We start from the raw sequence: 17,472 nt of genomic DNA, 5'->3' as shown, positions 1-17,472 counted from the left end.
GGGTGTCTGTGCTCACAGCTACTTGGGAGACTGAGACAAGAGCATTTCTTAAGCCCAAGAATTTGAGGTTGCTGTGAGCTGTGACGCCACAGCACTCTACCAAGGGTAACACAGTGAGACTCTGTCTCAAAAACAAACAAACAAAAAACAGATTTCATATCAAGGAGATGTTAGACGTTCAAGAGTAAATACATCTGAAGGCCAAAAATTAACCAAAAACATATACAATTAATGATACCATGAGTATCAGGGATATCTACAAAACAGAACTTGCATAGCTCAGGAAACAAGACACAAAGCCATGCTTCTTTTAGAAGTCTGCCCACATGGTGTGAAGTTTTGGTTCTATAAAAATGGTTATATCCAAGATTACCAAACACCTGAGGTGGCAAAGCACTCATTTCCACTTGAGAACAGTGTGATCCAAGTGACTGAGCCATGCCAATAAAAATAAAAAAATAGATTTCAAAGGGATTTTAGAGAGAAAATAAGTTGAGGATTATTTCTTCAAGATAAATGGAATTTGACAGAGGCAGGGTTAAGCATGTAAAATTCAATTATAATAAAAGAGAACAGCAACTATTAAGGGAAATTATCATTTGGGACAAGTCACACTAATAACAACTAATATGATAAAGTTGGTGTCACAGTCAAACTATTTTACTTTAAGTCAATATAGATTATGCCTCTTTAATGAACAGAACCAATCCATAAAAATGTGCAACTCCAATAATAGCTGAAATTTTGTTAGTCAACTAATCCACTACACAAAGATCACTTTTAAGTAAGCACATACAGAGAGATGCAGGTAGAACAAGGATGAAGTCAAAAGATGTTTCCAAGATGCTTTAAGGACCCCTGCGTGAACACAAGATGCGTGGCTTCCACAAAAAGGGTTGAAAGAGCTTCAAAGTGTGCAAACATAATGAGCTTCCTCATTGCTCTGTTTTGGCACGGTCCATGTCAAGTTCTTTTTTTTTTTTTGAGCCAGAGTCTCAATGTCCCCCTGGCTAGAGCGTTATGGCGTCATAGCTCAGAGCAACCTCAAACTCAGGGCTCCTCCTGCCTCAGCCTCCCAAGTAGTAGGACTATAGACACCTGCCACAACGCCAAGCTAGTTTTTCTATTTTTTAGTAGAGATGGGGTCTTGCTCTTGCTCAAGCTGATCTCCAACTCCTGAGCTCAGGTGATCCACTTGCCTCAACCTCCCAGCCATCTCAGGTTCTTTACCATTTTCAAGTTCTGGGTTTTTTGTACTACCAGTAGCCAAAAACCCAAGTTCTGGGTTACTGGTACCTACATCTGTATTTCCCTAAACATCTATGAAATCTACTAAAGTCTTAAAATTAGAAATACTCACCCGATGGAAGAACTTCTCTAATCTTTCTTTTAGGAGCTTGACACCTCCATCTTCCATGGCTTTCAGAAATGTACCATTAAAAAGCTAACGGTATTAAAGGTTGAAGGGGGAAAAAATCAATTTCCTATGCCGCTCAATTAATTCAGCTCATTAAATCCCCCCATTCCTTTTAAATGTAGACTATATTTATAGAAGAAAGATTGAGTAATAAAATAAGTACAAAGAAATTAATACACTCTGAAGTGATGCTTTCATTTTTATAAAACCACCTAATTGTTTTAGAATTTGGTTTTATTTTCAGACTTAAAAAAAATTTTTGTTTTTTGTTTTTTTTTGGTTTTTTTGAGACAGTGCCTCAAACTGTCACCCTGGGTAGAGTGCTGTGGCATCACTGCTCACAGCAACCTCCAACTCCTAGGCTCAAGCGATTCTCCTGCCTCTGCTTCCCAAGTAGCTGGGACTACAGGCACCTGCCACAACGCCTGGTTATCTTTTGATTGCAGCCATCATTGTTTGGTGGGCTAGGCTGGATTCGAACCCACCAGCTCAGGTGTATGTGACTGGTACCTTAGCCGCTTGAGCCACAGGCGCCGAGCCAGACTTTAAAATTTTTTTAAACTCAGACCTAAATTTCACTTTACATAAATATAGCCAATTTTTTTTTTTTAAGTTTGTGGTCAGGTCTGGGTTTGAACCCGCCACCTCCGGCATATGGGGCTGGCGCCCTACTCCTTTGAGCCACAGGTGCTGCCCAAATATAGCCAATATTTTTTAAGTTAAAACACTCTGTCAATATTCATAACCAAACTTTCAGAATCATATATAGCTGTCATCTGTATGTTCCTTGAAAATATGGACTCACTTGTTTACCAATGGGGATATAAGACAGAGAACAGAGAAGAGGGTTCAATAATTATTGAATAAAAATATGCATAAACCTCACTACCTATTTCAAAGGCCCCATTATTTTCTCTCCTAAAACAGATAGTCAACTCTGCAATCTTTTAAAGAATTATTTTTTAACAACTCTATAACCCCTTGTTATAGCCTCTCAGTTCCAAAAGGTCATGCTTACCTTGTACATGCTGTAGCATTGCTGTAGTACTGAACTATAAACCTTGTCCTGCAAACAACACAAAAACAGTATAGATTTCAATTCATGAAGAAAAAAATGTCAACTGTATACAGCAAAGATACATTGACTCACGGCAAAGCCAATAATGCTTATTTGGCCCCACAATAGTTGTGTGCTGAAAATAAGAAGTATTTAAATTCAAATTTATGAACCATTAAGCCTAATTTTAGGAGGACTTTAAACAAAGATGATCAGGTGTTAGTGAGACAGCGTGCATATAATGTTTTTAAAAGACTGCATTCATATATATGACAAACATAAAACTGTAACATACCCTAATCTTCTACAAAAGCCACCCAGTTTAATCTGACCAAGTCACTCAACAGATTCAGAAATACATTTTCTTTCTAAAAACATGAAGTAAGAAACAATACATTACCAACAACTCCTCCTCTTGGTATTCAACAATCGGTTTTCCATCTTTACTTTGTTTTTCAATTATAGGATTACGGACAACCTACAAAGTTTGATAAACTGAAATTATACAATGAATTCATTATGACACATTTTGAATTTTGCCTTTATTTTTAAAATTTGAACATGCTACAACTGCAGAAACACTTTTTTTTTTTTGAGAGAGTGTCACTTTGTCACCCCTAGTAGAGTGCTGTGGTGTCACAGCTCACAGCAAACTCTAGCTCTTGGGCTTAGACAATTCTCTTGCCTTAGCCTCTTGAGTAGCTGGGACTACAGGTGCCCACCACAACGCCCGGCTATTTTTTGTTGCAGTTTGGCTGAGGCCAGGTTTGAACCCACCACCCTCAGTATATGGGGCCGGCACCCTACTCACTGAGCCACAGGCGCTGCCCTAGAAACACTTTTTAAAATGTCCCCAAGAACAAATGAACAGCCAAATAGGAATTTAATTTTAAAATTATAACCAATTTTATTGTAATTTTTACTTAGATGCACTAGCCAGAGTACTTTCCTAAATTCCTAACAGTAGAGATCACCCATAACTTTACTATACAACTTCAAAAAGATACATTGTGTATTTAAATACCATGACCATCCAGAAATTTTCTTCTGGTTCATTGAAGAACTGTCTATTCTTCTGTGTATGTAAAGATTTTGCAGGTTTTGATGGACTAAAGGTCCTAAAAAGGTTAAAAGAATATATTTAGGACAATTCTCCAGTGTAAGTTTTAAGAATTTGCTGAACTCTACAAAGGAATATTTAAATATTTACCTTGTAAACTGTACAATTGCTTCACATAATCCAACATTTCTAATTTTTTCATTCTTTTCTACTTCATTTGGATGATAAAACAAAATTTTATTTTCCTCCTAAAGTATGAAGAAAGCAGCACAACATTAATATAAATATTTCTTCATCTGTGCTGTAGAAAATGCTAAGTTGTATGTCGACCTCTTGTGTCAAACACTCTAATAAAACAAAACCAAAACTGTTTTAGAAAAACAGGAATTATCTCATCATTGTGTAAATGCCGTCTACCAATCTGAAAGGCAATTTCACATTTCACATAAGGCAAAGTCACATTTCATCTGAGGCAGCAACAGATAATTTTTATGAAAAGTCAATCTCTCGATTTCTTTCCTCGTGCTAATTTGTAACACACCAACGCTACAAAGAAATAAGGGTGTGCGCACGTGCATAGACCCGCAAATTAAATCCAGCTGGTTCAGACATTCGTCCTGACAGTCTTTAAAACGCCTATGATTTGCTGGCAACAAAATAGCTCCAGACGTCCTTTGAGAAAGCCTCCGTCCCCACCTCAGAAAAACAAACAAAACCTCCTGGAATTTATTTATTAATTCGGAAAAAACTTTCTGACAGTCTCCAAACTTCCATTATTTTAGGGCTATAGTCCACCGCTCTAGCGCCACGCTTCTAACCGGGAATTCCAATAACACAGCAAGTTCAATTTTAATTCCCCAGAACTGACGCAAAGCGCAGAGACTCGACCTGTGTACTGTGATTAACCTGCCCAAGCTTCGATCCAGGATCTGAAACAGACCCTGACTACCTTGTCAGGTCCCCGCTATATCCCCCAGCCCGGACATACACCTGGCTCGGTAAAAGCCACTTGAGTAGCGCAGAATGACAGAGCCGCACCCCGCCCCACCAGCTCCGCGCACCCCGCGGTTCCAGGTACTGACGTTCGCCGGCCACCTTCCAGCCCCCGGGCCCTTTCTGAAGCCGGCAAACTCCCGCGAGCGGCCCCCTCCGCGTACCTCTCCCTCGCGCGGCCCGAAGCGCGGGTTGTAGATGAAGAAGCTCAGAAGAGCCGGCGGAAATTGTTTCTCCTGGGCCGCCCAAGCCCCTGCTCCTGCCCCGGCCGTCGCTGCAGCCATCCCGGCCCGGCCCCCCACCTCGGGAACCTCCCTCTCTGCCCGCCCAGAGACAGCAGCCACTAGGAGACCGCACTTCCGCCTCGCTAGCCGCTGCCCCGGAAACGCTCGCCGCCGACCCGGAAGAAAAATCTGTGGCCCGGTGTCTCTTTCTGGTACTCCCGGTTGAGCTGGTTGCTGTCTGATTTCTGCGCTGGGTAGTTTGTTATAAGTATATAAGAGACTTTAGGTGTAGGTGTAATGTTTTCCCTTAGCTTCTAGATTTCTCTCTTAGCTGTGAGTTTCAGCAAAAACGGAACAGGCACAGTTTTCTTTGCAGAAGGGAGCATGAAGGCACAGACGAAGCCCCGGCTTGGAAAGAAACCCGTTCAGGGCAAAGTGCTTTCAGCCGGACCATTGGCCTATTTACATCATCTACAAAATCCACGTGCGTTATCTGCAAGAGACCTTTGGCGACCGCTGGATCAGTCGTATTGACGGAGATTACTTAGGCCTGGCCCGGTGCAGCCGGTGCTTCGGGGCGGGACCAGACCTGGCCGCCTTCCCCGGGTGCCCACTTCCGAACCTGGGCGTGCTTGGGGTTCCCTTGCTTTTAAGTCTTGTGCGTTGTGTTACATCTTATGACACACAGTGGCACCTGTCAAGTATTTGGCGTTCAAGCCCTTCCGGCAGACCCCTTGGCTACACTCAATAGGCCATACTCCATAAGGCCTTGGTTTATGATGCTGCGTCTGTCGCAGAATAAATTTAGAAACAGAATCACTTCCCTTATCCAACCTGACGGAATAGACCTTCACGATTTGGGAAGCGATGCCTTAGAATTTGGACATGAGATCTGGGTACATATCCCAGCTCTGCTACTAAGTGTGAGATGTTAGACCAATCACCAGAGCCTCTCTGCAGTCTCTCTTATTTGTAAAAATACCAATTACAAGTTCTAGCCTAGTGGGAATTTCACTTTTAAAAATTACATGAAGCAATGAATGTACTTCCAATGCTAGCACTTAATCATTATTCAACAAATGATTGCTACCATTCCTTGCTCTTGATGTTTCCAACGAGTTTGCTCTACTGCATGAAATTCTTTCATTAAAAATACATATTTTAAGGCCCAGAGCAGTGGTTTATGCCTGTAATCCTAGCACTCTGAGAGGCCAAGGCGTGTGAATTGCCTGAGCTCAGGAGTTTGAGTCTAGGCTGAGCAAGAGCCAGACTCGGTCTCTAAAAAGTAGCTGGGCGTTGTGGCAGCGCTTGCAGTTCCAACTACTTGGGAGACTGAGACAAGAGGATTGCTTGAGCCCAGGAGTTTGAGGTTGCTGTGAGCTGTGAGACAGTACTCTACGGAGAGCAATAAAGTGAGACTCTGTTTCCAGAAAAATAAACAAACAAAAAAAACACGTTTTGCGGGTGGAATGCTTGAGCTCAGGAGTTCAACGCCAGCCTGAGCAAGAGCAAGACCCCATCTCTACTAAAAGTACAAAAACTTGCCCAGTGTGGGTGACACCTGTAGCTCTGTGGGTAGGGCGACCGCCACATATACTGAGAATGGCGGGTTTGAACCCAGCACGGGCCAGCTAAAACAACAATGACAATCACGCACACAAAAATGCCAGGCGTTGTGGTGGGTGCCTGTGGTCCCAGCTTTACTTGGGAGGCTGAGGCAAGAGAATCACTTAATCCCAAGAGTTTGAGGTTGCTGTGAGCTGTGACACGATGGCATTCTACCGAGGGTGACATAGTGAGACTCTGTCTCATAAAAAACAAACAAAACTAGCCCAGTGCAGTGGCATCAGCCTATAGTTCCAGCTAGTCAGGAGGCTGAGGCAGGATGATTGCTTGAACCCAAGAGTTTGAGGTTACTGTGAACTATGATAATGCCACTGCACTCTAGTTCAGAGCAACAAGTGTGAGACTCTGTCTTTAAAAAAAAAGTTTTGTCACTAAAGCAATGATTTTCAAAAATTAAGTTACCAGAACTTCCTCCATCCACACACACCCACATCTTTTGTTCCACAAAAAGTTTTTTTTTTTTTTTTTTTTTTGAGACAGAGCCTCAAGCTGTCCCCCTGGGCAGAGTGCCGTGGCATCACAGCTCACAGCAACCTCCAACTCCTGGGCTCAAGCGAGTCTCCTGCCTCCGCCTCCCAAGTAGCTGGGACCACAGGCGCCCGCCACAACGCCCGGCTATTTTTTGGTTGCAGCCGTCATTGTTGTTTGGCGGGTCCGGGCTGGGGATTCGAACCCGCCACCTTAGGTGTACGTGGCTGGCGCCTTAGCCGGTTGAGCTATAGGCGCCGAGCCCCACAAAAAGTTTTATAGGGACTTAAATAAACACAAAGCTACCCTGGTTGAATGAGGGTCCTGGTGATAGACTGGGGCTTACATTTTTTCTAGCTTTTTCCAGTAGCTACCCTCCTCCCATCATTCCCATGTCTCTTGGGGACCTTAAAGCACAGAAACAGAACTCTGGGTCTCCAGGGAACATAGTTTGAAAACTTCAGGTCAAAGAATTCTTTCTTTTGTCTCAAAGCAAATGTTTTTGGAAGTGTGTAAAGCCCAAGTCTTAGGTCAGAAAACTTGCGTTTGATATTTGCTATTTACCAATGGTATGACCTTTGGCCAATTGTTTAACCTCATTTAACCTCAATTCCCTCCTGTATAAAATGAGATGAATGTGGATCTCACAAGGTTGTTGTAAATACTACAGTAGGTGATACAAATGAGAGTCCTTTGTAAAATACAAAGTACTATATAAATATATGATATTAACGTTCTGTGGTATGAGTCACAATTTCTCCTAGGACACCTCTATGTCCTTCTACACTTTGCCTCCCTCCCCATACAATTAGTTGCATTAGTTATTATAGAGATGATACTAAAACAAATCAAAACATCCAGAAAGGGAAGGAAATGCTTGTTAAGTATCCAAAGCCAAGAAAGCAAGAAAGCTTAGATGCTATTGCATCTTTCTCTTCTAGCACAGTCCTAAAGTATGCATGGTGCAAGATGGGAGTAGGACTGATGAGAAACACCCACATAGGTATGGAGGTCTCCCAGTGGAGAGGGTTGGTGTGTGTCTTACTTCTCTATTGAGCATGAGGAGGTGGACATACTTATTGAGTTTCCCTTTGTGTCAAGCATGATGCATCAACGGTCAACTATTGATAGAGTATCCATGGCAACAAGAGTGTCTAGGCAGGAAGTCTCTACTTTATGCAGGAAGCAGACCAATGATTTACTTGTGCACAGTAGTAATTCAGAGAAAGCCAGAACTGAGAGGCTTACAAGTCAAGATGAGTAGCAGCTATCTGTGGCCCTTAAGACCACAAGACTATAGAGAAATGAGCATGATTCAGTGGTCATTGGAGGGATTGAGCACATTCCTTTCCCATCAGAGCCTTGGTATGGTAGAGCCCTCCTCCCAACCTGGGGAACAAAGAGAGAAGGGGAGGCTGAATTTCAGGGTGTAATTAGGCTTCTGACACCCAGCACAATGAGAATTCAAATAAAGTTCAGTTATAGAAAAAAAAGTTAGATTTTTTGCACAAAGACTTTGTGAACTCAAAATTCCAAGGGATTGAACTCCCCTCTTCCAAGGGAAAGCATGATTCTGTGGTGGAAGGGGAAGACAGTTCCAAGTAGTTCCAGGGTGGTTGGTTCTGGACAAGGTGTCCCATACATGTCTCCTCCCTAATAGAAAAAAAGTGAACTTTTTAATGGTAGGACTCTGTTGGAGTCATCTTCTCATTTCCATTGTTTAACACAGTGTCTGCCTCAAAGGACACAGTGTATGTATGTTTAATGAATGAATGAAGAAGGCAGGAAATAGGGAGCATGGAGATGTGATAAATGTGCTTTTTCCTTCAGAGTTCTGGCTACTGCATGTGATGCAGATGAAGTTCTGGCCATGGGCTGATCTGACACTCTAGTGAGTTCTTTTACTCAGCTCAGTACTGAGCTCCAAGAAAAAGGTGCTAGGGTGCAGTTTGGGTTTGACCTATATCTCTAAGACCATCTATACAAAGGGCTACTTCATCCATTTTGTTGGCAGAAATATCAGATCTGTGAGTCGAGTAAACCATCTTTTTTCTGTTGATTTAGATAGAGCCTAGAGATCCTATCTTATTTAGAGGTGACTTTTCTTGTGAGGGTGCATCTTTCTCTTGAAATTAAAATTATTCTTGATCTCCATGACTTCCTTTAATCACCTGTAAAGAATCTTTAAAAATGTATGTTTCTTTTATCCAAAAATTAAAAACACAGGGTGTAGTGTCTCATGTCTATAATCCTAGCACTCTGGGAAGTCACGGTGGGAGGATTGCTTGAGCTCAGGAGTTTTGAGACCTGCCTGAGCAAAAGCAAAATTTCATCTCTACTGAAAAAATAGAAAAGTTAGCCAGCCAAGCATGGTGGCATACACCTATAGTCCCAGCTACTTAGGAGGCTGAGGCAGGAGGATTGCTTGAGCCCAAGAGTTTGAGGTTGCTGTGAGCTATGATCATGCCATGAAATTCTACTCAGGGCAACAGAGTAAGACTCTGTAAATAAAATAAAATAAAATAAGGTTCAATTTGAGAATACCCACCAGAAAAAATATATTTTATATATGTATATTGTATATAATAACATAATTTTTAGATGTTCATTGTGGGTACTATGTAATTATGTAATGTGATACATTACTGTAAAGAACTGCAGGTATGATGTACTTGTGAGAGCTGGGTAAATATCCTAGGGAAGGCTGGTGCTTTCTTTTTTTTTGCAGTTTTTGGCCAGGGCTAGGCTTAAACCCACCACCTCCAGCATATGGGGCCGGCGCCCTACCCCTTTGAGCCACAGGCAAGGCTGGTGCCTTCTTCATATTTGATGCTGAAGCTAGACATCTGCAGAGCAGGAAATTAGCAAGAGGAGGTGGGTGTACAGTTGGGGAAAGTGGGAACCAAGGGGACCTGATGAGGACAAACCGAAAACCCATGTTTGTCTCTCACTGCTTCCAACTCTGATAATGAGGGGGTCCTCTAGGAAAAACTGGTGTATTTTTGTCACAAAGGAAAACACATACCTGTGTGAGGATCCCACACAAAGGAGGTAGTGGCCACCCCAAAAGACCTCCCAACAGTAAAATACCGTGGCTGCCACTTCATGACACCCTCCAAATCTCAGGCAAAATGTTTTGTGGCCCACCCTAACTGGATACTTGCAACCTAAGCAGGTTGACATATTGTGAAGCCACCACACAAATAATGCCAAGATTTGTGAGAGTGAGGCAGCAGGTACACAGGTGTTTGTTACGTTGTTCTGTATTTCCATCTGAATGTTTGAAATACTTTATGACTTGAAAATAATTTAAGGTGTGAATTCATTTATAGCCGTTAGAGAACTCCCAGAAAAATAACGTCAAAACCTACTATCCCTACTGAAAAAAAAGTTGATCTTTTGAAACTAGTGAAAACATCATGTAAACGTAGTCTTCCCAGTGAATAAATTAACAGGACAGGTGGAAACTATCCTGGTGATTCCAATTTCATCTGTCTTCTTAAGTGTTTGCAAAGTAATACCATACCTTAACATTAGCAGAAAGATATAAGATAGGTTTTTGCTTGAAACTGGATTCCTGAGTACTCATTACACAAAATTAAATGGCAGTTGTTACACGGAATTAATTATGTAGCTTGTAAACCTGTACAAATAGGCAGGCAGGTTTTGCCCATCTTTATTGTTTTCCTACACCTTGCTTATGAACTGGAAAGAACTATTTTGAAAACCCATATATTTTAAAAGCTTTTAAAAATACTGCTTAATGTGATGAGGCAGAATGCTGGATAATATTTAAAACTTTTAGAAATTCTTACTAGTCTCAATGGTTAAGCACATTCTCAAAGCTGGCTTTAACCTCACACTCCACTAAATTATGAACTTCTCCACCAAACTGTAAGCCAACATTGTAATTAAGTATAAATAGTCAAAATTAAAACCACTATTGCAGCTCCATTTTATAAGCAATTAAGAAAAATAACAAGACACCTGGTTTTTCAACTCTAACTTACGTTGCAATCTAGCCCTTCATTTCAAAGTCAAAATACATCATTACAGCGCTGAGGACAAGCTATCTTGAGGCAGGTAAATATTGAGAAGGCAAGCATTAAAATAAAGTTGTTTACATGCCTGTCAATTTCTTTTTTTGATTGTTATAATTTTCTTTCAAGTTTTTGATTCTGGGTATGTTATATTTAAAATTTGTCCTCATTGTGTAAAAACACGTACGAATGGGTAAAAAAATGAATAGAACTTTCGGGGAAGAATAATTTGCAGGGCTTTCATTAATTTGAGTGTGGGACATATTCTTGGCATGGAAGTTTTTTAAAATCAGAATTTCTTGCTACTTTGGTTTAGTGATAATAATTGAATAAACTTTACATCTCTGTCCTTCATTTTCCCTAGTTACCATGCCTCACTTTTTTTCCTTTGAAGAACAAGGTATCATTGTGCTGCCCAAGCTGGCCTCAAATCCCTGGGCTCAAATGATCCTCCTGCCTCAGTCTCCTGAGTAGCTGGGACTATAGGAACCTACGGCCACATCCAGCTACCACCACCACACTAGGCTAATTTTTCCATTTTGAATAGAGACTTGGTCTTACTCTTGCTCAGACTCATCTTAAACTGAGCTCAAGTGATCCTCCTACCTTGGCCCCCCAGAGTGCTAGGAGTACAGGTGTGAGCCACTGTACCCAGCTTATGCTTTGCTTTTTTAAAAGGCTCTAGTCTTCTCTCAGTATTCTGCAGTCTTCCCATCTAGAGACAACTACTGTTAAAAATTTGCTATCTCTTCTTTCATTCTTTTGTCTGTGAGATATATTGAATAGGAAATTTGTACAAAACTTATATGACTCACCTAGGTACTTTTTTTTTTTGAGACTGAGTCTTTTTTTTTTTTTCTGAGACAGAGCCTCAAGCTGAGCCCCTGGGTAGAGTACCATGGCTTCACTGCTCACAGCAACCTCCAACTCCTGGGCTCAAGCGAGTCTCCTGCCTCAGCCTCCCAAGTAGCTGGGACCACAGGTGTCCGCCACAACGCCCAGCTATTTTTTGGTTGCAGCCATTATTGTTGTTTGGCGGGCCCGGGCTGGATTTGAACCCACCACCTTAGGTGTATGTGGCTGGTGCCTTAGCCGCTTGAGCCACGGGCACCAAGCCGAGACTGAGTCTTAAGCTGTCACCCTGGGTAGAGTGCCGTGGCGATATCATAGCTCACAGTAAGCTCCAACTCCTAGGCTCAAGCAATCCTCTTGCGTCAGTTTTTTGTATTTTTAGTAGAAACATAATCTCTACTATAAGAGACAGGGTCTCTGGCTCAGGGTGGTCTCAAACCCATAAGCTCAGACAATCCACCCTCCTTGGCCTCCCAAAGTGCTAGGATTACAGGTATGAGCCACTGCACTCAGCCCTGACCTTGATACTTTTAAAAAACATTTTTGTTTTCAAATTATACTTACCATCAAAGATTTGGAAATGATAGTTTTTTTATAAAACATAAATTGAGAAAAATAACAAATTAGTTTCATTCTTTGACCCTCCTCAAAAAGCTCTTCATTTTAAGGCTGTATGTCCAATTTTGAATCCTTTGAAAACTGCCTTTATGGGTTTTTTTGTCAACTCTCATACTATCTCTAATAGCATTAGTCTTAGTTATTTTAAATCTTATTACTTAATATTCTTCCACTTGATAACACTTTTGAGAACCTGGTACCTCCTTTATTCTTGATGACACTAAAATAATGCATTTATTATTTTCTGTGATGACACTAAAATAATGCATTTGTGCTGTTTTATTTTGTCTAACTGACATTTAAATAAATTCATAGCTATTGCAATTAAAAATGTTGATCCCTGTCCCCCAAAAGTCCTCTTGAGGTCTCCTTCTAGTATGCATCCCATACTTTGAAAAACTGTTTTATCAGGACTCTCCAAAAAATAGAGGTTCAAAACTCACTAAGCTATTTAGCTGTTCGCAAGGAAGCAACAAGAAAGAACTCCCAAGCATTGTGGGCTCAGGAATTGGGTAAAAAGTGTGAGCTTTTGGACAAGTTCACAGGAAAATGCCCCAATTACTCCCAGGAGACCTAAACTCTCAAGGGTCAGACAGAGAGAATAGTTTTAAAGTGCCACCTGGAAACCAGCCTAATGAGAATTTCCTGGCTTGAAACTGCCCAACCCAAGAGACAGCCCTGTAACAGGACCCAGAGGCTTGCCTCAAGTGTTAAGGCAATTCTAGGTGTATTTGGCTCAGGTGGTATCTCCTAAGAGCCAGGAACACAGTGGCTGAGAAAAAAAGGGGAGGTGATAGGAGGCCAGGTGAGAGCAGGTGAGCTTCTCTGATAGCTTATTTTTCTAAGGAGGAAAAAAAAAAGGCTTGAAATTAGGTCTTTTTGTGCTAAGTTAGAATAGGAAGTCTCCTTAGCTTTGTAGACCACTAGAGCCACCCACTTCGTTCTGTCCTGTACAATTTGCTTTTACTTAACTCTCTTTTGTCACAATCTAACACATGGCAGAAAACACATTAGTAAGAGTAATTTTATGCTGGCTAAAACCTCTTCATATTAATTTTAGAATCAGATGATTTACTGAGAAAAAGTCTAACATGACAATGCCATTTTTTGGTGACTTAAAAAAAAAAAGCACACCAAAACCCGTTTTCCCTGCTTGCTCATGTGCACCACCAGTGTGGCTTGCTTAGGGCTTGATGGGACCAGAAATGTTACAAATAGCTTTTGGTTCCCAGCTGACTTTAATCTCGCTACCTTTCTTGTTCCCAGCTGACTTTACTCTCCCTACCTTTCTGAGAAAAACAAAACACCCACACATCAGCAAATGATGAGCAACATGTCTTTATTGGGTGATTTTTAAAGGCATTGTCTGCGGAGGGCCATACAGAAGTCATCAGGACATACCCACCACCAAAAAAAACATGAATGACTGTCTCATTACCTCACTAAACAATGAGCAAATTGCAGGAGCTTGTCAGGGGATAATATAAACAAGATCAGGGCAGAACGTGGGGTTCTCCGTTCCCAGGGCTTTGGAAGCCTTCCAGCTGATTATCCCTTCCTCTCTTTTCTCCAAAGACTGGGCCTTTAAGAATGCACCATTTCCTGGAATTCTAGAACAGAAGAGGTGAGAATAGGGTCAGTGAAGATGGCTCAGTACTTTACAGAGATGCTGTGGATGATGAGAATTCTGAAGAGGGAAGGAAATGAAGCAAGTTGTCAGATGATGGGCATAGCCCCCTTGGAGGGCAACAAGTGAGGAAAATATGGGTTATCAATGACTGCCCATCAAGGGAGTCTTCAGTTTTCCATCCCTCTGCATAATCTTATTTAACAAACATGTCCAGCTTTGCAACAGAGGCCCTTGTATTAGGACTTGTCCACCCAATCATTTCTCTCAGTGCATGAATTCACTATAAAATTGCCTATCATAATCTGTGAACAAATAACTTTTGTCTGATCAGTTTAAGACAGAAACAAGAGATTTTCTTCTATTCTGTAGCTGGGTATTACATTTTTAGGAAGCATTTGATAGGGTGAGACTTTGAACTAGCTTTCCTCTGTTGAACCCTATCCCTATCCCCAAAAGTTCCTATTACTAAGAGAAGGATAATAATAATAATAATGATAAGTGACTGCCACAGACTGGAATTGAAAACTGGGGATTTGGTTTGTATTTACCAGTGATCTTTGTCTGTTGGGATGTCTTTCATGGTTATGTTTAAATAAGTCCATCCTCCCCTACCTAACCTATTTTTCTAGGCTATCTGTTGAAGCTGTATTAATTCCAGTGTAGTAAGTGATAGTGGTATAATTTTAAATAGGTTTTTAAAATAAGGACCTAATGTAACAGTTTTTAATTTCAAATTAGCTCTACCAGAAGGACTGCCATACGTTCTCCTGAGTTGGCAGCCACAAAGTAGCCAAAAAGCATGCTAGCAACTTGACAAAATCAAGCGAAAATAGACCTACAGCTGTGCTAGTGTGCTAATGTTTGAATCTAGAGCTCTACACACAGAAAATTCCATAAATGATGATTGACTTATTTGTTCTGTTTAATATTCGCGTCTAATATTGTAATTGTTTAAACCTTTGAAAGCCAAGATGTCTCCCTACCCAGGCCCATAGACTCTTTGGACTGAGACACTCTTAAGAATGTCAGTCCTTCTCTTAGAGGGGGGCTCAGATCTGGTGGTGGAAATTCCATGGTGGAAATTCCTTGTGCTATGTTCCAGATGTATTAGGGCACCTTGCAAATAATTGTCCAGGTGGCTAGCTAGTCTTCAAGTCGGGTGAAGAATATTTTTCAGTTATAGACATTGACCAGTGGGACCAGTTTTTATGGCATATCCCAGGCATCATGCCAGAGTTTTTGTGCATATTTGCATCCTCACTTCAATCCCATTTTACGTGTGATTAGATTGAAGCTCAGCAAGGTTAAGAAAGGGGAATATTAATCTCTATCTGTCTGATGTCACGGCCCAAGCCCTATGGATGTCCCCTGATCTAAGGTGTTTTGTGCTATGTACAGGTGTGGACGTACCCTCAGCCCCAATTTTTCCGTCTCCATCATTATCTGCAGCAGCCATCAAGGACTTGGTTTCTGACTCAGTCAGTTCTCTAGCACCACTCTCAAACTTCTGGAGGAAAAACCTACAGGATAATAAAGATTGATGAAAGATCATGCATCTCTGTTTTATACTGCCTTTCTTTCTTCAAGTTAAATCATCTATTTCTAGCAGTTCCAATAATCAGTCAAAGTCTTAGCAAGCAAAGGTTTCCTTAAGCTACAGGAAGCCAATGATGGATATTTGATTTCTTAAAAAGAGTTTTTAGAGTGTTTTGTTAAGTTAGTTTGCCAAAAGAAATCCCTTAAGCTAAATTACCTTTGCACCTATAGGCTTCAGTGCCCATGTTTAGTGCTGCGCGTGGATAGATGTGTGGCCAACAGACTCGTGTTCTTGTTTTAATGATGCTTCAGCAAATAATGAACACCAAAGCTGGGCATTGAAAAAATACTGAGCAAACTGGCCTTCCACAGCACCCCAACCCCACCAACAATGTCAGGACATGCCAGACAATCTCAGGACAAAGCTTACTTAAGCTCTTCTTCATCCAGGTATCCACTCTGGTCATTGTCTATGAACCGGAAAACATCCTTCACCTGACTGGCTGACATCTTGGAGAGGCCTGACGTCTGGAAGAATTTTTGCGGTTCAAAAGTATCTGGGTCTGAAGAAGAGAGAATAGGCCATTAAGATGTTTATTGGATCCCATTCTGTATTTGGGCCAAGGTGTTGATAACATGGGTTATTAAAAAAACTTCCGCAATATCCCTGAGCTACAGAGATACATGTCTGGTCCAGGATTTCTAGTCAGCCAAGACTGGATGTCCCCGTGATAGCATCCCAAGTCTCCTCTTCCCTGGCTTTCCTACTCCATGTGATTTTGTCCATCTCCCCTTCTCTCTCCTCCTCTGCCTCCCACCCAGTTTCCACGCTGTGTATCCAAGTCCCCAACCTCACTAGTCTCACTGATGGGAGCAAAGGCCATCACTGGATTCAAATAGGCAAAATGGCATTTCTTTTTTTTTTTCACTTGTAGTAAATTTCTTTCATCCAATAGGCATGTAATCACATGCTCAGACCACACTCTATAATTTTATTGATCTAATTAAGAGCAGTTTAAAACCCTGATTCCATGAATTTTCCAGCCTAGTTCACATTTTAATTTTTGTTGCTTTGCCAGAAGTGTTCAGATGAGGGGAAACCCACGTCTGCTCCCACCTCTTTTACCTTGGCATTCCTGCAGGGCTGCTGCAATGTCATCTGCACTAAGCACATCAGTGATGCTCATTTTCCACCTGGTCACACAGAATAAATGAGATGTGGTAAACAACAGGCAGGAACAAACACATCTGGGGGTGTTAGACCCTCCAGGCTCAATGAAACCGTGTGTGCATCTAGAAATTTTAAATGTGATAAGTGCAGAGTCACATTAAGTGATGGGACAGAATATCCAAACAAATACCAGATCCTGAAAAGATCCCAATGCTCTTCACCTTCACCTTGTCCTGAATCCATTCCAAAGAGGAAATAAATATGTGCACACCACATAAAGAACTATTTGATTCACTTCTCTTATAAAAATTATATTTACCTAATTGATCACATAACTACCATTAAGAAGTGAACCATTTTACAAATGCAATAGCATTTTCCTATAGCAGCCAGAGAAATATGATGTTGCAAATTCCACATAAGAAAGGATACGACTTGGGCTGCTTATAGATCTTCTGTGGAAGACATGCTGCCTGTCCCAAAGAATGGGAATTAGGTGAGTAAAAAGACCATCTACCGGAGATCAAAATTCTTCTGGGTGTCAAAGCCATGGGAAGAGAGAAATCTGAGCATATCATGCACAAGCCTAACATGAATGCACATAGGGAAGAAGAGCCAGGGATCTGGTAGGTCCACCAGCTACTCACCGTTTTAGATTTTCCCCTAAAGAAGAATCAGGGAAAAGAGTTGAAGGAGCAAAAAACCAGATGTGCTTTTGCTATGTTACTGACCTGCCTTATATAGAATTGAAAAAGTGATAGTTACAACCTCTTAGATTTC

At 41.3% G+C, this 17,472-nt stretch overlaps 2 protein-coding genes across 2 annotated transcripts in view; both read right to left on the bottom strand.

Annotated features, from left to right (window-relative positions):
• The window catches only part of CCZ1 (CCZ1 homolog, vacuolar protein trafficking and biogenesis associated), a 33,627-nt gene extending 28,715 nt beyond the window's left edge, over positions 1 to 4,912 (bottom strand). The window contains exons 1-6 of the mRNA XM_003798896.3: positions 4,692 to 4,912; positions 3,685 to 3,782; positions 3,499 to 3,592; positions 2,875 to 2,952; positions 2,436 to 2,483; positions 1,361 to 1,444 (exon numbers count right to left, since the gene is read on the bottom strand). Of these exons, the coding sequence (XP_003798944.1) occupies positions 1,361 to 1,444; positions 2,436 to 2,483; positions 2,875 to 2,952; positions 3,499 to 3,592; positions 3,685 to 3,782; positions 4,692 to 4,811 (522 nt within the window). The 5' untranslated portion in view covers positions 4,812 to 4,912. The remainder of the gene's footprint in view (positions 1 to 1,360; positions 1,445 to 2,435; positions 2,484 to 2,874; positions 2,953 to 3,498; positions 3,593 to 3,684; positions 3,783 to 4,691) is intronic.
• An 8,781-nt stretch (positions 4,913 to 13,693) lies between these two features.
• On the bottom strand, positions 13,694 to 16,795 carry LOC100957471 (putative oncomodulin-2). Its single transcript, XM_003798895.3, has 4 exons — positions 16,648 to 16,795; positions 15,952 to 16,084; positions 15,396 to 15,505; positions 13,694 to 13,965 (listed from the first exon to the last, which is right to left on the bottom strand). Exons 1-4 carry the CDS (start codon positions 16,706 to 16,708, stop codon positions 13,940 to 13,942), a joined length of 330 nt encoding a protein of 109 aa, XP_003798943.1. The 5' UTR covers positions 16,709 to 16,795; the 3' UTR covers positions 13,694 to 13,939.
• Positions 16,796 to 17,472: the final 677 nt, after the last annotated feature.

The sequence above is a fragment of the Otolemur garnettii genome, unplaced genomic scaffold (assembly GCF_000181295.1).
Source record: "Otolemur garnettii isolate 467f Iridium unplaced genomic scaffold, OtoGar3 scaffold00142, whole genome shotgun sequence".
Lineage (NCBI taxonomy): Eukaryota > Metazoa > Chordata > Mammalia > Primates > Galagidae > Otolemur > Otolemur garnettii.
The sequence above is the reverse complement of the archived record's forward strand: the minus strand, read 5'-3'. Positions and strand labels throughout refer to the sequence as shown.

Excerpts from the sequence above, each read along its gene's own strand:
- LOC100957471 (XM_003798895.3), bottom strand. The coding sequence starts at position 16,708 with ATGAGCATCACTGATGTGCTTAGTGCAGATGACATTGCAGCAGCCCTG. Across the intron at positions 16,085-16,647 it reads AGCCCTGCAGGAATGCCAAG|ACCCAGATACTTTTGAACCG; the intron begins GTAAAAGAGGTG and ends TCTCTTCTTCAG. Across the intron at positions 13,966-15,395 it reads CGGAAAAATTGGGGCTGAGG|AATTCCAGGAAATGGTGCAT; the intron begins GTACGTCCACAC and ends CTTCTGTTCTAG.